At 35.2% G+C, this 17,528-nt stretch overlaps 1 protein-coding gene across 1 annotated transcript; it reads right to left on the minus strand.

Moving 5' to 3' along the window:
- Nucleotides 1-518: 518 nt before the first annotated feature.
- Nucleotides 519-16,155, minus strand: LOC114191190 (flocculation protein FLO11-like). The gene is made up of 3 exons (XM_028080371.1): nt 15,593-16,155; nt 14,079-14,289; nt 519-593 (listed from the first exon to the last, which is right to left on the minus strand). Exons 1-3 carry the CDS (start codon nt 16,153-16,155, stop codon nt 519-521), a joined length of 849 nt encoding a protein of 282 aa, XP_027936172.1.
- Nucleotides 16,156-17,528: the final 1,373 nt, after the last annotated feature.

A 17,528-nucleotide genomic window follows, 5' to 3' on the forward strand; every position in this document is an offset into this window, starting at 1 on the left:
GGATGGTGGACTTCGCATTGCAGGTGCTACCGGTGGTTTTGGGTCTGTTCCGGTGAGTTGCAGGTGCGAAATATGCAGGTCTCGCGAGCTCGAGTGGTGCGGAAATGGAGGTTCTGACAGTGTGATGATTGGAGAAGATGGAGGCGCGAAGAAGAAGTAATGGAGGGTGGTGGTTGCGGCATGGTGGTGGTGAGAGAGAAGGAAGATTAGGGTTAGGGTTTCTGATTGTGTGAAAAAGAGAAGGTGATGAGGTGTCTTTTTTTATTTGGTTATTTTAGTGAGTGAAGGATTGCAACATGGCATGATCTGGGTGAGTGGAGTTTAAGTGGTAGGAGGGGGTGCAAATTAGTAAAAGTAGGGGTGCAGAACAGATTTAAATGACCCACTTGGAGGAGGGGTGTGTAAAATAAAAACTAGAGGTGCATTTAGCTCCTGAAGCATTCCTTTCCAGAATTAAATGGCCCAATGGCAGGAGGGGTGTATAAAAATGAAAACTGGGGGTGCATTTAGCTCCTGAATTATTCCTCTCCAAAGTTTCTAACTTTGGACTTATTTTGTAACTTGAAATACTCCAAATTCACACTCTTAAGGACCTAAATTAAATTCCAGTTGCATTATTAAACGTTCAGAATATTCGATAAGATTTTATGCAACTAAAATCAATTCCTAAGCGCAAAAATGATATTAAATCCCCAAAATTTAAACATTTAATGAGGGCAGAAGTTTCAATTCATCACACCCACCAGGCGGTCCAGAAGTGAGTTTCACATGGCGCCTCGTGAGCAGCGCCAGGTGATGTTGCTACAGCAGATTTGTGATGTACTTATTTTGATGTGCGTGATCTACAAAGCTTCTAGGATATCTTAAAGGTCGGCTTGCTGGTGTTCCTTGAGTTGTGCTCGAAACGTATCCCTTGAGTTGTGGATTAGGATAGGGGTAAAAGCACGTGGTATTTTTTGAGTTGTGGCTCGGAATAACATCTCTTGAGTTATGGCTCGGGATGGCGGATGAACACATGGAACTCTTGAGTTATGGCTTGGGTTGGTGAGTGTTTGCCGGTGTGAGTGTGCACGTAGTGGCGTGTACGGATGGGTTCAATTAGATTGTCCTCCTCAGTAATTAACTGAAGATTTTGGTAGTCTTGGGACGTTACGAATGTTATTCGTATTGGGAACTCCACCTGGCGTTACGGTGTGTGATCCGTAGCATGGTTTCTCGCACATGCTCTATCAGTTGTGGCTGATAGGTGTGGCAGCAAGACATCTTAAGGTACTCACTAGAAGATGTAGAACACGGTTGACATGGTAGTGGCCATGTGTGTGAAATCAAAGGATGGATTTCCTTTGGTGTAGTTATGATATATGTATTTGTTGTGTGTGTCTATATATATATATATATATATATATATATATATATATATATATATATATATATATATATATATATATATATATATATATATTCTGTTAGCTCACCCTATCTACTTGTGTTTGGCGATGCTCGTATACGCGGTATACGTGAGAAGATGATGTTGCAGGTGGATCTAGTAAGGCGTAGAGCCGGAGTGGGGCTAGTCTTGGGAGATTTTATCAAAATTTTATGTTTTATGATTTTAAATCAGTTGTAAACTCTTATATTATTAGACTTTAATTTTTATAATGGATAATTACCCCTTTTGGGTTTTAGTTATGGTTATGGTGAAATAAAGATTTAAATTTCCCTCGTTTTTCGTAAATGAGGTATTAATAAAAGACACCTATTTACTATCTATTAAAATTTATTTATTTATTTATTTAAATCTGTAATATCCTATCGGGATGTTACATAAAGCATCACCATGGAGTGGGATAGAAGAAGGTGTCTCAGTCATGGAATTGGTTGAATGAAAAGCTTGCACCTAATGTTGTGGTGGTCGAGTAGGATAGTCTGTGATGATATGACCATGTTGCTTACCATAGTTGAAAACTTTTGATTGAAATGACGACCAAATTGTTTACAGGAATGACATTTAACTTATCATTCATCTTTGCTTTTATCTTAGGCAGTATAGGCAACAACAACATGCAGAATAGCAGAGTGTTCAGTTCATAAGTTTAGGAAATCGGGATAATATTCTTAAATAGAAAAATTAGCCTAACTATAATTGGCTATGTCCAATTCCAACTGAAAGTGTTTGGTAGAATGATCGTGATTGAAAACGCGTTTGAGATAATTCTACATGTCTTTGGCAGTAGAAAATGAACATAGGTTATTGACCATTGAGGCTCAATAGACCCCAAGAGCCAAGAAATAACTTCAGTATCCTTCATCTCCCAAGTAGCCAACTCAGTCCTGTCGTGGGGTTAGAGGAGTAACCATCGACATGACCCCACATGCCTTCCCTAGCACGAACAACCTGAATTGAAACTCCTAAGCAACATAGTTTTTATCGTTAAAATGAACACAAAGACTCTTCGTAGTCATGAAAATAGAGAGAAAAGAGCATGTGCAAAAAAGAAGAAGAATAAAGAATAAAAATAGAAGCACAATAAGGAGCAATAGTGGTCCAAGAAGCAAGATGTGAGAACCAAACATCATAAAACAATAAAAAGGATCAAAGCATAGCCAAGTAACACCACAAGCTCCGTTGAAAGAAATAAAGATTGAAGCGACAACCTTGGTGTGGGAATTAAGGGAGATTATAGTGGAGAAGGAAGATGTATTGGGAAAATTTTGTCATCGAGGCAATGTGATGAGTTGGAAGGGATCTTACAAAGGTGTAAAAGGGAGTTTTTAGGAAGTTCTTGAACTACCTTTAAGAAAGGAGATTGATCATAAAATACCCATCAAGGTTGGTGAAAATCTGCTCAATGTAAGACCCTACAGATATCCGCACTTGCTTAAATTAGAAATATAAAACAAGTGTCTAAAATGCTCAGAACATGAATAATTAGGCCTAGTAACAACCCATACTCAAGTCTAGTTATTTTAGTCAAAAAGAAGGATGAGAATTGGAGGTCTTGGATTGACTATCGAGCTCTAAACAAGGCTACAATCCCTAATAAATTTCCTATATCTGTTATTGAGGATATGCTAGATGAATTACATGGAGCTAAATTTTTTTCCAAAAGTTGAACTTAAAGTTAGGTATCACCAAATAAGGGTGGATAAGGAAGATATCCAAAAAACCTTTTTTCACACTCACCATGGGCTTTACGAATTCTTGCTTATGCCTTTTCGGCTAACTAATGCCACAACATTTTTCCAATGTGCTATGAACAATGTCTTACACATGTGTTTGTTGAAATGTGTTTTGGTGTTCTTTGACGACATTTTAATCTACAACAAAATGTGAGAATATCATATAACCCACTTGAAACAAGTACCAAAAACATTACAACAGCAGAGATTCTTTACAAATAAGAAGAAATGTGATTTTGGGAAGAAATGAGTGAGGTATTTAGGCCATGTGATCTCACATAAGGGAGTGGAGATAGATCCTGAGAAATTGGTAGTTATTCACCAGTGGCCAACACCTAAAATTATGCCTTGAGAGGTTTTCTTGGTCTTATAATTTATTATAAGCAATTTATACAAGACTATGCGAAGATACCTAGACCTCTCACAAATTTGCTGAAAAAGGGAAGTTTTGAGTGGAATGAGGATAACACCAAGGCTATGAGAATCTAAAAATAGCCATGACAACAACGCTTATGTTGAAATTACTGGATTTCAGCCAGCCTTTTTCTATTGAATATGATGCATCAGGGATTGGGATAAGAGTTGTTTTGTCCCAAATTAAGAAGCTTGTAGTTATTTTCAACAAAACCTCACTTAACAAATGCATTAATGAAAAGGAGTTAATGGCTTTGGTGCTAGCTATTCAACATTGGAGACCATTTCTCCAAAATCCTTAACTTTAAAATATATATTTTCTTAATAATCTCGAATGGATTTTTTTTTATCCAATTGAATTTGAATATGTAATATCATAATAATGATAGAAATGAAATGCAATTTTTATATTCCTAAAAAGAATATGGGTACATATACCCATTTTTTGAAGGTTGTTCAAGCTTTTCGTAGGAGAATGGCATGGATTACATCAATTGTAGCGCTTGGTACTTGAACTTTGGCTCGAGGCATTTTCGCTACCCCTTATTACCCTGAAAAAGCAGGGACACCATGCGTCCTTGAACCAATAACCAAGTGTATAAAGATTAGAAGAGTCTATGGTACCTTCTAGAGCTGTGATTAACAAACCAAAACAAGTAGAAATTGTGGACCAAATTATAGGGTATGAGTTTGATATTGTATATAGGACAAGGGCATCCAACAAAATGGAAGATACCCTACCTAGGAGGTTCAAATATAGGGTTGAGGAGGAAAAGGAATTGCAGATCTTGTCCTAACCATTTTGGCAAGATTTTCAAGCAATGATAGAGGATGTAAAGGATGGCGTTGTTTTGCAGAAAATTATAGAGGACTTAACAAACAATTATGGATTGGATGGTCATTATACTTTGGAGCATGGACACTTGCATTATAAAGGTAGTTTTGTCATATCAACTACATCTCCCTATATCTCGAAGCTCGTGGCAAAATATCATACTTCTCCCAGAAGTGGTCATTCAAGGGTTTTTAGGACGTATAAGAGGGTGGGACAATCACTTTATTGGATTGGAATGAAGAAAATGGTAACAAAATTTGTGGCAGCATGCTTAGTTTACCAGAAACACAAGTATTTGGCTTCCACACCACAAGGGCAGTAACAACCTTTGCCTATACCTAATGCAGTTTGAGAAGATGTAAGCATGGACTTCATAATGAGTCTTCCTAAATCAAATGGACATGATGCCATTTTGGTGGTTGTAGATAGGTTGAGTAAATATGGGCACTTTATACCGATTAAACAACCTTATTTAATCAAAAGTATAACGAAAATGTTTATCAAAGACGTGATGAAATTACACGGGATTCTCCCGTCAATGGTCAGTGATAAAGATCCCACTTTTTTGAGTCAATATTGGAAGGAGTTGTTTCGACTACAAGGAACCTCTGTTAACATAACCACGACTTACTATCAAGAATTAGATGGTCAAACCAAAGTTTGAACAAAACTTTGAAGACATATTTAAGGTATTTCAGCTTTGAATAACCTAAGACACGACCTTGTTTATCTGTTGCAGAATACTAGTATACACTATTTTTCAAGGAGCAACCACCTACAATTAGTTGGTTTGTACCAAGTGAGACTACTGTTGAAGTGGTGACACAATATTTGATGACAAGAGATGAAGCTCTTAATGAGCTCAAGTTTCACTTAACTAGAGCTTAAGAGCACATGACTAAGTTGGCAAATAAACATCGAAAACTGTCACAAATCAAAGTAGGGGATTAGGTTTTTTTGAAGATTTTTTCTCATTGACAAGTCTCCATGCCCATAAGGTTGCATCCTAAGTTGTCAGCGAGATACTATGGGTCGTTTTTGGTCTTAAGACAAGTTGGGCTAATAGATTTTGGACTGCAACTTCCTACTACAACGAGGATTCATCCCATCTTCTATGTTTCCCAATTGAAGCGAGTTATGGGAGCACATCAAGTAGAAAGAGAGTTTCCAGAGAAGCTACAAGGAAGAACCTCTGTTTGCCTTCCCGATAGAGTGCTTGATAGAAAGATTGAGCAACAACCAAGGCAAGAAGAACCAACTTATCAGGTTCTGATTTAATGGTTGGAGGAGGAGCTGATGCAACCACATGGGAGGATGTAACTACTATCAAACACCAATTTTCGGACTTCAACCTTAAGGACAAGGTTGCTTGTACAAGGGAAGGTAATGTTAGCAAATTAAATGTTTATGTAAGAAGGAAGAAAATAAATAGTTAGTTGGTAGGTTGTGAGGTTTGAATGTTATGATGAATGTTATGTTTTTGTTTGAGAAGTTGGATGTGATTCGTAATGTCTTGTTTGAAGGGAAACCTTTTCCCTTGATTGTATTCTTGTAATCTTGCTATGGTGAAATAAATGAGGCAAATTTAGTATTGTGTGGATGTGCTACTCATGTTCTTGGGTGGGTAAATTTTGAATATCTACTTCTTTCATCAAGAAACCCAACAAATTATCTTTTCTCTACGAGTTAGTTTTCTTATATGATAATTCATAATATCCTACATTGTCATATCTCGTAGAACGCTACCAAGAATACTCTGCTAATGATTTTATTTTGACTAAAATACTTTTTGGTTCTAATTTTTGTTAAAATTAATCAATGTGATCCTTTATTTTTATTTTTTTTTTTCAATTAAATCTCAATTTTTTTTTAAACAATTCAATTAGGTCTTTTCCATTAGATTGCATAAAAGATTTTAAAGACGTGTCACATGTCAGTTGGTAGTATTTCTTTTTTTTGTTATTTTTATTTATTTATTTTTTTTCTTTAAACTTTTTATCCATTTGTCAGGTTCGTGTCATGCCATGTGGCACTGTTATTGTCAATATATATCATGTATAATGTCATTGCAATGTGTTATTATCTTGTATTCAATTCAGTCCCTGTATTTATTTTTTAATTTAACTTAGTCTCAAATTTTTCTAAAATAGAACATTGTTGTCTCTTTCCAAACTAAAATTAAACTTAATTTACTTACATAAAAATTTGTAAATTTTAATAGAAAAAATCCAATATTTTTAAGAGACTTTTATCATTATAATTTAGATTTTGAAAGATTTACACAAAAATATGAAATCATAATATTCAAAAGAATTTAATTGATATACACCAATTTAGAGGATTCTATGTATTTAAAAAAAAGCATTGATATATAAATAAATCTCTTCACAACTCTATTAAATAATAAAGCACATGTAATGTAAACATTTTATCCATAATTTATGTAGTACATCACTAACCTAAAAGTAACAATTGGTAAAGGAACTTAAAACTAGTATTTGATTACAATTGTAAGGCCCACTTTTTATGACCTTAATGTTTAAGGGCCTAACCTATTATGTTAGGCCTAAGGCCGGCTCATAGGGTGCCCCAAAGACTCCCTTTTAGCCTCTTCGTTTTCCATTCTGCTTTAACATTGCATATAGCTCCTTTCTCAAACTCTCTCTTCTCTCTTTTCAAAGCTCTCATAGGGTTTAAGCTAGTTCCTTCGTTGGGTAATCCTAAAATTTTTCCTACCTTTGCCTTGGTCCTGTGAAAAGTCCTCATGATCTTTGAATGCATATTTTTCTGAAAGTTTGTGAATATTAGAGTCTTGTTAAGTATTATGAGTGTTTACTTGCATGAGTATTTTGAGTGAAAACACAAGCCAAAACACTTGAGAGAATTTTGGTGAGAAAATACACATTTAACTTGAGTGCTTTCTTTCATAATTGATTGTCATGTGAATTCAAAAGATTAACTCAAGTGTGAAAAATAGAATCTTTCCGTTTGTTTATGCATGGTAACTTAATTTCTAGAATATTGATTTGTCTCAAGTAAGGTTCATTCCTTTGATCCAATGTTGATATGAAATAAAATACCTCAGAATAAAGTTTTGGAATTGCTCAATTTTGCCCAGGAGTGCAAAAGGATAAGTGTGTGGTTATGATGAGTGCGTATTTTTACCCTCATTCAGTGTTTAATTCTGGGTATTTAATTGAATTTGTGTGCTTAAAGATTGATTTAATTGGGATTTCCTATGATTGGGTTTATTGAGCATGAGATACAAAAACATGTTAAAAATAGCATTTTAGTTGCATAAATGTTCTTTGAATATTTTGAGGTGTGTTAGTGCAGCTGCAGCTAAGTTGAGCTCATGGAGGTGTGGAAATAAATTGATTAAAGCTTCATGACACCTTAAAGATAAATCCAAGAATAAGAAATTATCAAAAACACAAAAATCTAAGCCAAGCATTGCATGAAGACGGTAAGAAAAGCTTGAAAAAGTGAAGAAGTTTGGCTAAACCAAGAAGAGAGGAACAAAAAAAAAATTGGACCTTGCAGTTTTCTTTATCTTTATGATAGAAGATAATTTGGGAAAAATATATCTTTAGATATTTTATTTGATATTTTTAAATAATTAACTTATTTAATTATATCATAAAATATTAAAAGATAATAACTACCAAATCTTTTAAAATATGACAAGATCTTCTTGAATCTTTTTAGTTTCACAACAAACAAATATATCTTGAAGATATTGGATTATTTAGAAGATAATTTAAGGAGATTGCAAAGGGTTGATTTGGAAAATTAATACAAATACTAATTGGCGATAATTTATCATATATCTATAATTAATTAATTAATTTAATTACATTAGATATTGATATCATCAACCAATTATATTTGTCAAATAATCTATATCTCTCCAAATATTTTTAAATATTTATCTTTATCTTTATTTTAAAAGATATTGGAGAGATTTTAGCAACAGAAAAGCCTAGTCCAATTCCTATATAAAGAGATCCAAGGAGAAGCAGAAAGAACAAGCTCGGGACTTCGGAGTTTTGGAACCCTTAGGGGTGCCTAATTTCGTTTCCTTTCTCTCTCTTTTCTTCTCTCTATTCTTCTTTTGTATTCCATGGATTGCTAAACTTCTTGGGTTGATTCCATTCTAATTTCATTATGGATTTTGAGGTTAGAATGAATTAATTTCTTTGTTCTTTTTATTATTGTTGAGGTTTTTAATTCATCTATGTCTTTTATCTTTGAATCTCGTAAAAAGTAATGATTTTAAATCTATATGCATGTTGATCATATGAGTTCAAGGGTTTTTTAATTTAATTGAGACTTTACTTTGATTTTATTTAGAAACTTTCATGTGATTAAATGAGTTTTTACCAATAATTGAGACTTTACTTTGGTTAAAGGTATTTACTCTAATGAAAATTAATCGAGACTTTACTTTGATTAATTAAGCTTTTTATTTGGTGAGGAGATAAAATAATAGACATGATTAGGCATAGTAAATTTGATTGAGACTGTACTTTGATTGAATTTACTATGGATAATCTAAAAGTTATCACTTTTAATTGAGACTATACTTTGGTTAAAATTGAGAAGACCAACAAATTAATTGAGACTTTACATTAATTAATTTGCAAATCTACAACAATAATTAATTGAGCAATAATCTTTAGATAACCGATGATGAATCTATTTTGAAAAAGCAATGGAATCAATCTATTTTCTTTACTATTGTTTTTATTTCTTTTTATCTTTTAAATTTTATTTCTATCTTTGTTTATCTTAATCCCCTATATTTTTTTTATTTTATTTGACTAACCGCTTTGTATAGTTTTATAAGAACTAATTTGTTAAAAATCAATTCCGTGTTCGTTGGGAGACGACTTTGGGTTACTTTACCCTTTCTATTTTGTTGACTACTTTCTTAACAATACTGAAGTTGTTATAGATAAGTAGTATTAATTTGAACGCGTCAACGACAGCGTTATCAACTATGTTGGTTGATTTGCATGCGTGAGCAGAGGAGAACCATGCAGTTTTCGCCCAAGGGAGCAAGTCTCGCCTAGGCGAGAACAACAGAAGTTCACCTTAGGTTCCTACTGTAGTTGTCGCTTAGGCGACGAGTTTTCATTTGAGCGACAAGTGATCTCGTTCAGGCGAGAAGGTCTTGCCCAAGCGAGAATTCATGGGAGCTTGATGTGCTACGCTGCAATTGTACCGTAGGCGAGGGACCTCATTTTGGGCGAAGAGCAGTCTCGCTCAGGCGATGAGATCTCACCCAAGCGAGAACTCGCGAAACCTGCATTGCTCTTTGTTTGTAGTCTCGCTTAAGCGAGAGCTTGTAGCTTGACAGAAAGACCCCTTTCGCTTGAGTGAGGGCCCAAGGCTTGAGCGAGACTAGTGCAGGAACTTGCTCTATGGTTGTTCTCGTCCATGTTTTCGGTTGTTGGTTGCATGATTGATGGGATTAACCTATTTAAAGTATGAAGTACACAAAAATGCATGTATTATTTGATGCCATGATCTGAAATTGGTGTGCTGACATGATTAAAATATGAATTTGGCTGGTTGGTTGAGTATTGGCATGAGATTGCATGATAAGGGATAACATGTGGGATATGTGTGTGGGAGCATGGTTGTGGTATGAGATTGACATAATTCCATGAAACTCTTGGTGAGATTCCATGGTGGTGTTAGATGTGTTGGACATAATTCCATGAACCTCTTGGTGAGATCTCATGGTGGTGTCATATGTGATGGACGTAATTCCATGAACCTCTTGGTAAAAGTTCATGGTGGTGCCATAGTGTATATAATTAGGTAAGGATTCAATTAAGGATTGCATCCTGAAACTTTAAAGAGTTAGTTAGTCTCACGTAGAGCGGACTGACTCAAGTGGTGAGAGTAACAGGAGGCTCTAGTCTTTGGAAAGATAATAGCCTTAGATGTTTGAAGGCTAACCTTGTGCGTGGTAGGGTGAAACCCATTGGTAATGGCTCTGCAGAGCAGTAGAGGCTACTACAAGTGCAAGCATCTAGTGAATCCGATCGATTATATGTATCCGGATAAATTGAGTCTTAGAGTCTTGTTGTTTGCTATCACATGCTTGGTTGATTGATCTGTTTTTGACTTTTAAATTGCATGCTTAATTATATGATAAAAACCTTTTTACTCTAGCTTACCCTTTCTGCTTGTGTTTGTCTTCTTGTGTGGTTTTCCTTTTTGCAATAATCACCAATTCTTTAGTGTGAGCAGATATAGAAATTGTTGGTGATCGCAATGACAATAGGGATGTTATAGCTTAGAAGGTCATGGGTCGATGTTGGACTCATGTTTTGAAGGACCTTTGTTGTATTGTAATCTCTTGCTCTATGAGCAAGCTTTTGGGCAACTGTTGAACCACTTTTTTTTTATTCATGGCATCATGGTGTGCCTAGTCTTTTCTTCCAGTATATTCATGGATAACTGTAATGGTTGATACATATATACTTCATGGTGTTGCTCTTTATATTATATTATATGTGATATTTCATTTAATTAGGTTCATCTATTAAATGGGATGTTACAACAATCATAAAAGAACATCTTTTGATCAAAAGTAATTATTAACTTGTTTGAGGATATCATTATAATATTTTTATTCTAAAATTACATAAAAGATTTTAATACTTGTAAAAAATAACATGTTTGTTCAGAAAAAAAAAACTTTCTATTATTTTATTTGTTATTTTAATTTAGGTTTAATTATTCTTTTGGTTTATGTTTCCGTTGAAAAATGTGAAATGTGTTCCCACGGAGAACAAATAAGATATGTCAGACACAAGCGTCACCTTATCTCAATCCGCAATCTCCTTAGTAGGCTTCCTCCCGGCTACTATATGTCATCTGTAGGCATCTCGGCGTGGACCGGTTTGGACCCGAGAGGGGTTACTTGTGAAAGAGACTCTGACGCTCAAGTCAGCAAAGAACTCTCAAAAAGTCAAATCTCGTAATTAAGGGACTAATGAATGCGTACCTTTAATTGCTGGGGTCCATGCATATTTATAGGTTATTAATTATGTCTGGCCACGTCATGGATCGGGCCTCTGTTTGGGCCTTAGGTGGGCCTGGGCCTTGGTCCAGGTCACTTAACACGACTATCGCGGGCCTTATAGGTTTTGCTGGTAACACTATGCTAAGTTCTCGTTTAGTTTCTTTAAGATATCGGCTTATGCCGACTACTTCTTTAATGGCCTAGACGGGCTGCTCTTATAGCGGTTTAGGCTGGTTACTTTCAATTGCTCAGCATATGTATGGTGATTACTTGCGTCCTTGGCAACTATGTGGACGGGTCTTACGGCTATAGTTGGACTAGGCCGCCTAGGTGTAGTACAAAATTGATTCTTTAGCTTTTTTAGTCTTAATTTGGTCCCCATTTTTTAAAATTGATGCAATTTGGTACTTTTTGTTAAATTTCTTGAAATGGATAAAAGAATTTTCATCAAATTTTAAGTTGTTAATAAGAAGGATTTACTTTGTTGGTGTAATTAACATAATCCTAATACAATTTTGATGAAAAATCCTTGATCACCTCAAAAAATCTAATGAAAATGACCAAATTGCATTCTTTTTGGAATAAACATAAATTTCTTTAATTAAATTGTAAATACTTATTTCTTTCCATTTTAATTTTCAAATTTCTATAAGATTTTTAATTTTATTAATTTGACATTTTTTAAGTTAAAAGTCTATTAACCATTTTTTTTATCAACTTATTTTTTTAATTCAATTATTTTTTGTATATACCTATTTTGTATTATGTAAAAATAGTAATAGCTAAAATATAAACTTTTATAACCATTTTATTTACTATATTGCTTGATTTTTTTGCATAAAAATAAATAATAAAAGCAAATGAGAGATGAACTGAAATATAATTATTTTTTGAAGAAAAAAAATCAAATTTATTTTGGAGATGGACATTCATTTAAAAAATTAAAAAATAAATATAGAGATTAGATTGAACAGAAAAAATAATGATACTTGACCTTAATATTTATAGGTGGCGTTATGACATGTATTGACAATGTTATGTGATACAACATAAACCTACGTTATGACATGATATTGACAATGTTATGTGGTACAACACAAACCTATATTATGACATGATATTGGCAATATTGTGTGGTACAACACTGATAACGCTGTCGTTGATGCGTTCAAATTAATACTACTTATCTATAACAACTTCAGTATTGTTAAGAAAGTAGTCAACAAAATAGAAAGGGTAAAGTAACCCAAAGTCGTCTCCCAACGAACACGTAATTGATTTTTAACAAATTAGTTCTTATAAAACTATACAAAGCTGTCGTTAGGCGATCAAATTACCACTACTTTAGCAACTTCAGTATTGCCAGTTAGTAGTGAACAAAATAGTTAGGGTTAAGATAACCCTGAGTCGTCTCACAACGAATACGGAATTGATCTCAAATATTTGATTCTTAAAAATGCAATTAGCAATTATAAAAATAGGGGGTTTTGATATGCAAAGAAAATGACACGGAAGATTGTAAACACAGTAATAGTAAATAGGTCAATTCCACTGCTTTTTCTAAATAAGATTCTTCATTGGTTATCTAGAGATTATTGTTAAATTAATTATTGTTGTTGATTTACAAATAAATCAATGTAAAGACTCAATTCATTTGTTGGCATCCTCACTTTTAATCAAAGTACAGTCTCAATTAAAAGTGAGAATTGTTTAGATTGTCCATAGTAAATTTAATCAAAGTACAGTCTCAATTAATTTTACTATGCCTAATCATATCTATTCCTTTGTTTCTTTACCAAATAGAAAACTTAATTAATCAAAGTAAAGTCTTGACAAATTTTAGTTAAAGTAATTACCTCTAATCAAATTAAAATCTCAATTATTGGCAAAAACTTATTTAATCATATGAAAGTTTCTAAACAAAATCAAAGTAAAGTCTCAATTTAATTTAAAAAACCTTTTAACTCATATGATTAGCATGCATGTAGATTTAAAATCATTATTTTCTATTCGATTAAGAAGCAAAGGACATAGATAAACAAAAACCACAACAATAATCAAAATAACAAAACATATAAATTCATCTAACCTCAGAATCCATTTAAGAAATTACAGTGGAATCAACCCTAAAAGCTTAGCCCTCCATAGCTTTGATGGAATACATGATGAAATGAAGGAAAGAAAATAAAAGAAAAGAGAGAATGAGAGATGTGGTGGAGACGGTATCTGCCAAAACCAGAGAGTTCTAAGTGTTTAAGCTGTAAGTCGTAAATTGTAAGTCTTCCCCGCTTCTGCTCCCTTAAGTCTCTTTATATAGGCTTCCACTGGACTTTGGGCTTTATCTGTCAGTTGCTAAAATCTTTTATTTTTATTTAATTAATTAGCAACTTAATTCCTGTCCAATTTCCAATTCTGCCCCTCTTATTTAAGCATTTTTACAAAATTGACCAGAATTTGACCAGAGTTTGACGAGTTGACCAGAGTTTGACCAGTTTGACCAGAGTTTGACTAGTTGACGGCCTATCAGATGCTGACACGTGGCAGTGCATTTTCTCTCTCCAGAATTAGGGTTTCTGCATATGCAATGGAGATGGAGATGGCAATGACGGCTGACGGCGCGGCTGCTCCGACGTGTTGGCTTCGTGATTCCTGCAGGTGCTTCCATGGTGGTTCAGCAGTGTTTTCCGGCGTGGTGGCGCGGCGCGGTGGTGTTGCGAACAAGGAAGAAGAACTCGTGACGCGTTGCAAGTGCAGTGGTGGTGTGGAAGCTGCTGCCATGGTTGTGCGGAGGCGAGAACGAAGAGGTGCGTCGCGGGGGCTGATGCGCAAATTTGATATCGCGTTAGGCGATCAAATTACCACTACTTTAGCAACTTCAGTATTGCCAGTTTGTAGTGAAGAAAATAGTTAGGGTTAAGATAACCCTGAGTCGTCTCACAACGAATACGGAATTGATCTCAAATATTTGATTCTCAAAAATGCAATTTAAAACTAGCAACTATAAAAATAGGGGGGTTTTGATATGCAAAGAAAATGACACGGAAGATTGTAAACACAGTAATAGTAAATAGGTCAATTCCACTGCTTTTTCTAAATAAGATTCTTCATTGGTTATCTAGAGATTATTGTTAAATTAATTATTGTTGTTGATTTACAAATCAATCAATGTAAAGACTCAATTCATTTGTTGGCATCCTCACTTTTAATCAAAGTACAGTCTCAATTAAAAGTGAGAATTGTTAGATTATCCATAGTAAATTCAATCAAAGTACAGTCTCAATTAATTTTACTATGCCTAACCATGTCTATTCCTTTGTTTCTTTACCAAATAGAAAACTTAATTAATCAAAGTAAAGTCTTGACTAATTTTAGTTAAAGTAATTACCTCTAATCAAATTAAAGTCTCAATTATTGGCAAAAACTTATTTAATCAAATGAAAGTTTCTAAACAAAATCAAAGTAAAGTCTCAATTTTATTTAAAAACCTTTTAACTCATATGATTAGCATGCATGTAGATTTAAAATCATTATTTTCTATTCGATTAAGAAACAAAGGACATAGATAAACAGAAAAACCACAACAATAATCAATATAACAAAACATATAAATTCATCTAACCTCAGAATCCATTTAAGAAATTACAGTGGAATCAACCCTAAAAGCTTAGCCCTCCATGGCTTTGATGGAATACATGATGATATGAAGGAAAGAAAATAAAAGAAAGAATGAGAGATGTGGTGGGGATGGTATCTGCCAAAACCAGAGAGTTCTAAGTGTCTAAGCTGTAAGCTGTAAATTTTGTCAGTCCCCCCTTCTGCTCCCTTAAGTCTCTTTATATAGGCTTCCACTGGACTTTGGGCTTTATCTGTCAGTTGCTAAAATCTTTTATTTTTATTTAATTAATTAGCAACTTAATTCCTGTCCAATTTCCAATTCTGCCCCTCTCATTTAACCATATTTGCAGTTTTGACCAGAGTTGACTGCTGACTTTGACCATTTGACCAGAGTTGACCAGTTGACCAGTTTGACTGTCCTATCAGATGCTGACACGTGGCGCAGAGTGCACTTTCTCTCTCCAGACTAGGGTTTGCTGCGGGTTTCATGGAGGCTTGTGGATGACGGCGCGGCTGCTCCTCCTTCTCCGGCGACGGAGGCGTGGTGGTGCGGCGTAGCTGCTGTTGCGGGAACGTGGCTGCTGGTGCGCGGTGGTTCAAGCAAAGGTGGCGAAGCGTGAACGGAGAGGATGGTTGTTGTGGTGGCCGCCATGGTTGTGCGCGAGGAAGAAGAACTCGCTGGTGGCTCGCGCGTTTGCAGGTGCAGTGGCGTCGCGAGGATGGTGGCGCTGCGGAGAAGAAGAACCCGCTGGTGCGCGACGCGTTGCAGAGATGATGGAGGCTGGATGCGCGGAGCAGTAGCGGATCTGTTGCAGCGGCGTGGTGGCGCGGCGAGGAGATGTGTGTGCTGCAGAATCGTGGTGGTCGCGGAGCTCGATGGAGATGGTGGTGGCGTGGTGGATGCTCGCGTTCGCTGCTGCCATGGAGAAGATGGTGCGTGAAGGCTGCTGTTGGAGGTGGCGGAACTCGTGCATTGGTGGCCGGAAAAGGTTGGCGGCGGCGGCTGTGTGGCTGCCGTGGTTTCTGGTGCGTCGCCGGCGAGGTAAGGAGGTGCGGCGGCGGCTGCCATGGTGGTGGAAGGAGAGGAGAAAATTAGGGTTAGGGTTTTGGGAGATGAAGATGATGACGTGGCAGAGTCTAAGTGGTCAATTTGGTGAGGTGGGGATTATGACACGTGGCGGCTTATGGTTAGCTAATCTTAAAAGGTGGGGATTGCCACATGGCATAATCTGGTTGAGTGGAGTTTAAGTGGTAGGAGGGGTGCAACTTAGTAAAAACTGGGGGTGCAAAACAGGTTTTTGTGGTCCACTTGAGGAAGGAGTGTGCAAATAAAAACTAGGGGTGCATTTAGCTCCTGATTTATTCTTTTTCAGAATTTCTTGATTTTGGACTTATTTTGTAACTTTGAATATTTCAAAATCACATTATTAATTGACCAAAAATAAATTCCAGCTGCATCAACAAACGTTAGAATATCCAATAATATTTTATGCAACTAAAATCAATTTTTATGCCACTTTCACCAAACTTACTCAATAAATCCAATAATCACAAATCCTAATTAAATCAATCTTTAAGCACAGAAAATTCAATTAAATCCCCAAATTTAAATATTAAATGAGGGCAAAAATTTGAACTCATCACACACCCACACTTATCCTTTTGCACTCCTGGGCAAAATTGAACAATTTCAAAACTTTATTCTGAGGTCTTTTATTCCATATTTTCAGTGGATTAAAGAAATGAATACCAATGGAAACAGATCAACCTTCTAGAAATCATGTTGTCATGCACAAACAAATGGATAAAATTTTGTTTTTCACACATGAGTTAATCTTTTGAGTTTACAAGATAATCAAATATGAAAGAGAAACACTCAAGTTAAATATATATTTTCTCACCAAGATTCGCTCAAGTGTTTTGGCTTGTGTTTTCACTCAAAATACCCATGCAAGTAAACACTCTCAATGCTTAGTAAGACTCTAATATCACAGCTTTCAGAAAACATGCATTCAAAAATCATGAGGACTTTTCACAGGTTATAATGAGGCCAAGGCAAAGGTAGGAAAAACTTTAGGATTTGTGTGTTTTTGAAATAGAAAGGAAGAAAGAGTTATGGAGCATAGTTTCAAAAACAATCCTTTTTTCTTTGTTTTTTTTTTCTTTTTTTTTATCCTTTGTTGCTCTTTTTTTTTCAGACAGCAATCATTTTTCATTTCAACACTCTATCATCAACATTTATTTTCCTTTTGCCATTTTTACAACTTTGTGGGGGAAATACTCACCCCCACACTTTATTCCTCAACCAATCTCAACATAATCCACTAGCTCCTTCTTTCTCCCTAAGGACAAACATGGTCTTTTTCTTTTTAAGGTTTAACAATATGCTCAAAACAAGAAAAAGAGGTTTAAGCTCAAGGGGCTACCAATGGATCAATGTCA

This window comes from Vigna unguiculata, chromosome 7 (assembly GCF_004118075.2).
Source record: "Vigna unguiculata cultivar IT97K-499-35 chromosome 7, ASM411807v1, whole genome shotgun sequence".
NCBI lineage: Eukaryota > Viridiplantae > Streptophyta > Magnoliopsida > Fabales > Fabaceae > Vigna > Vigna unguiculata.

Excerpts from the sequence above, each read along its gene's own strand:
- LOC114191190 (XM_028080371.1), bottom strand. The coding sequence starts at position 16,155 with ATGGCAGCCGCCGCCGCACCTCCTTACCTCGCCGGCGACGCACCAGAA. Across the intron at positions 14,290-15,592 it reads GAAGGAGGAGCAGCCGCGCC|CCCCCGCGACGCACCTCTTC; the intron begins GTCATCCACAAG and ends TTTGCGCATCAG. Across the intron at positions 594-14,078 it reads GAGCAGCCGCGCCGTCAGCC|GTCCTTAAGAGTGTGAATTT; the intron begins GTCATTGCCATC and ends AATTTAATTTAG.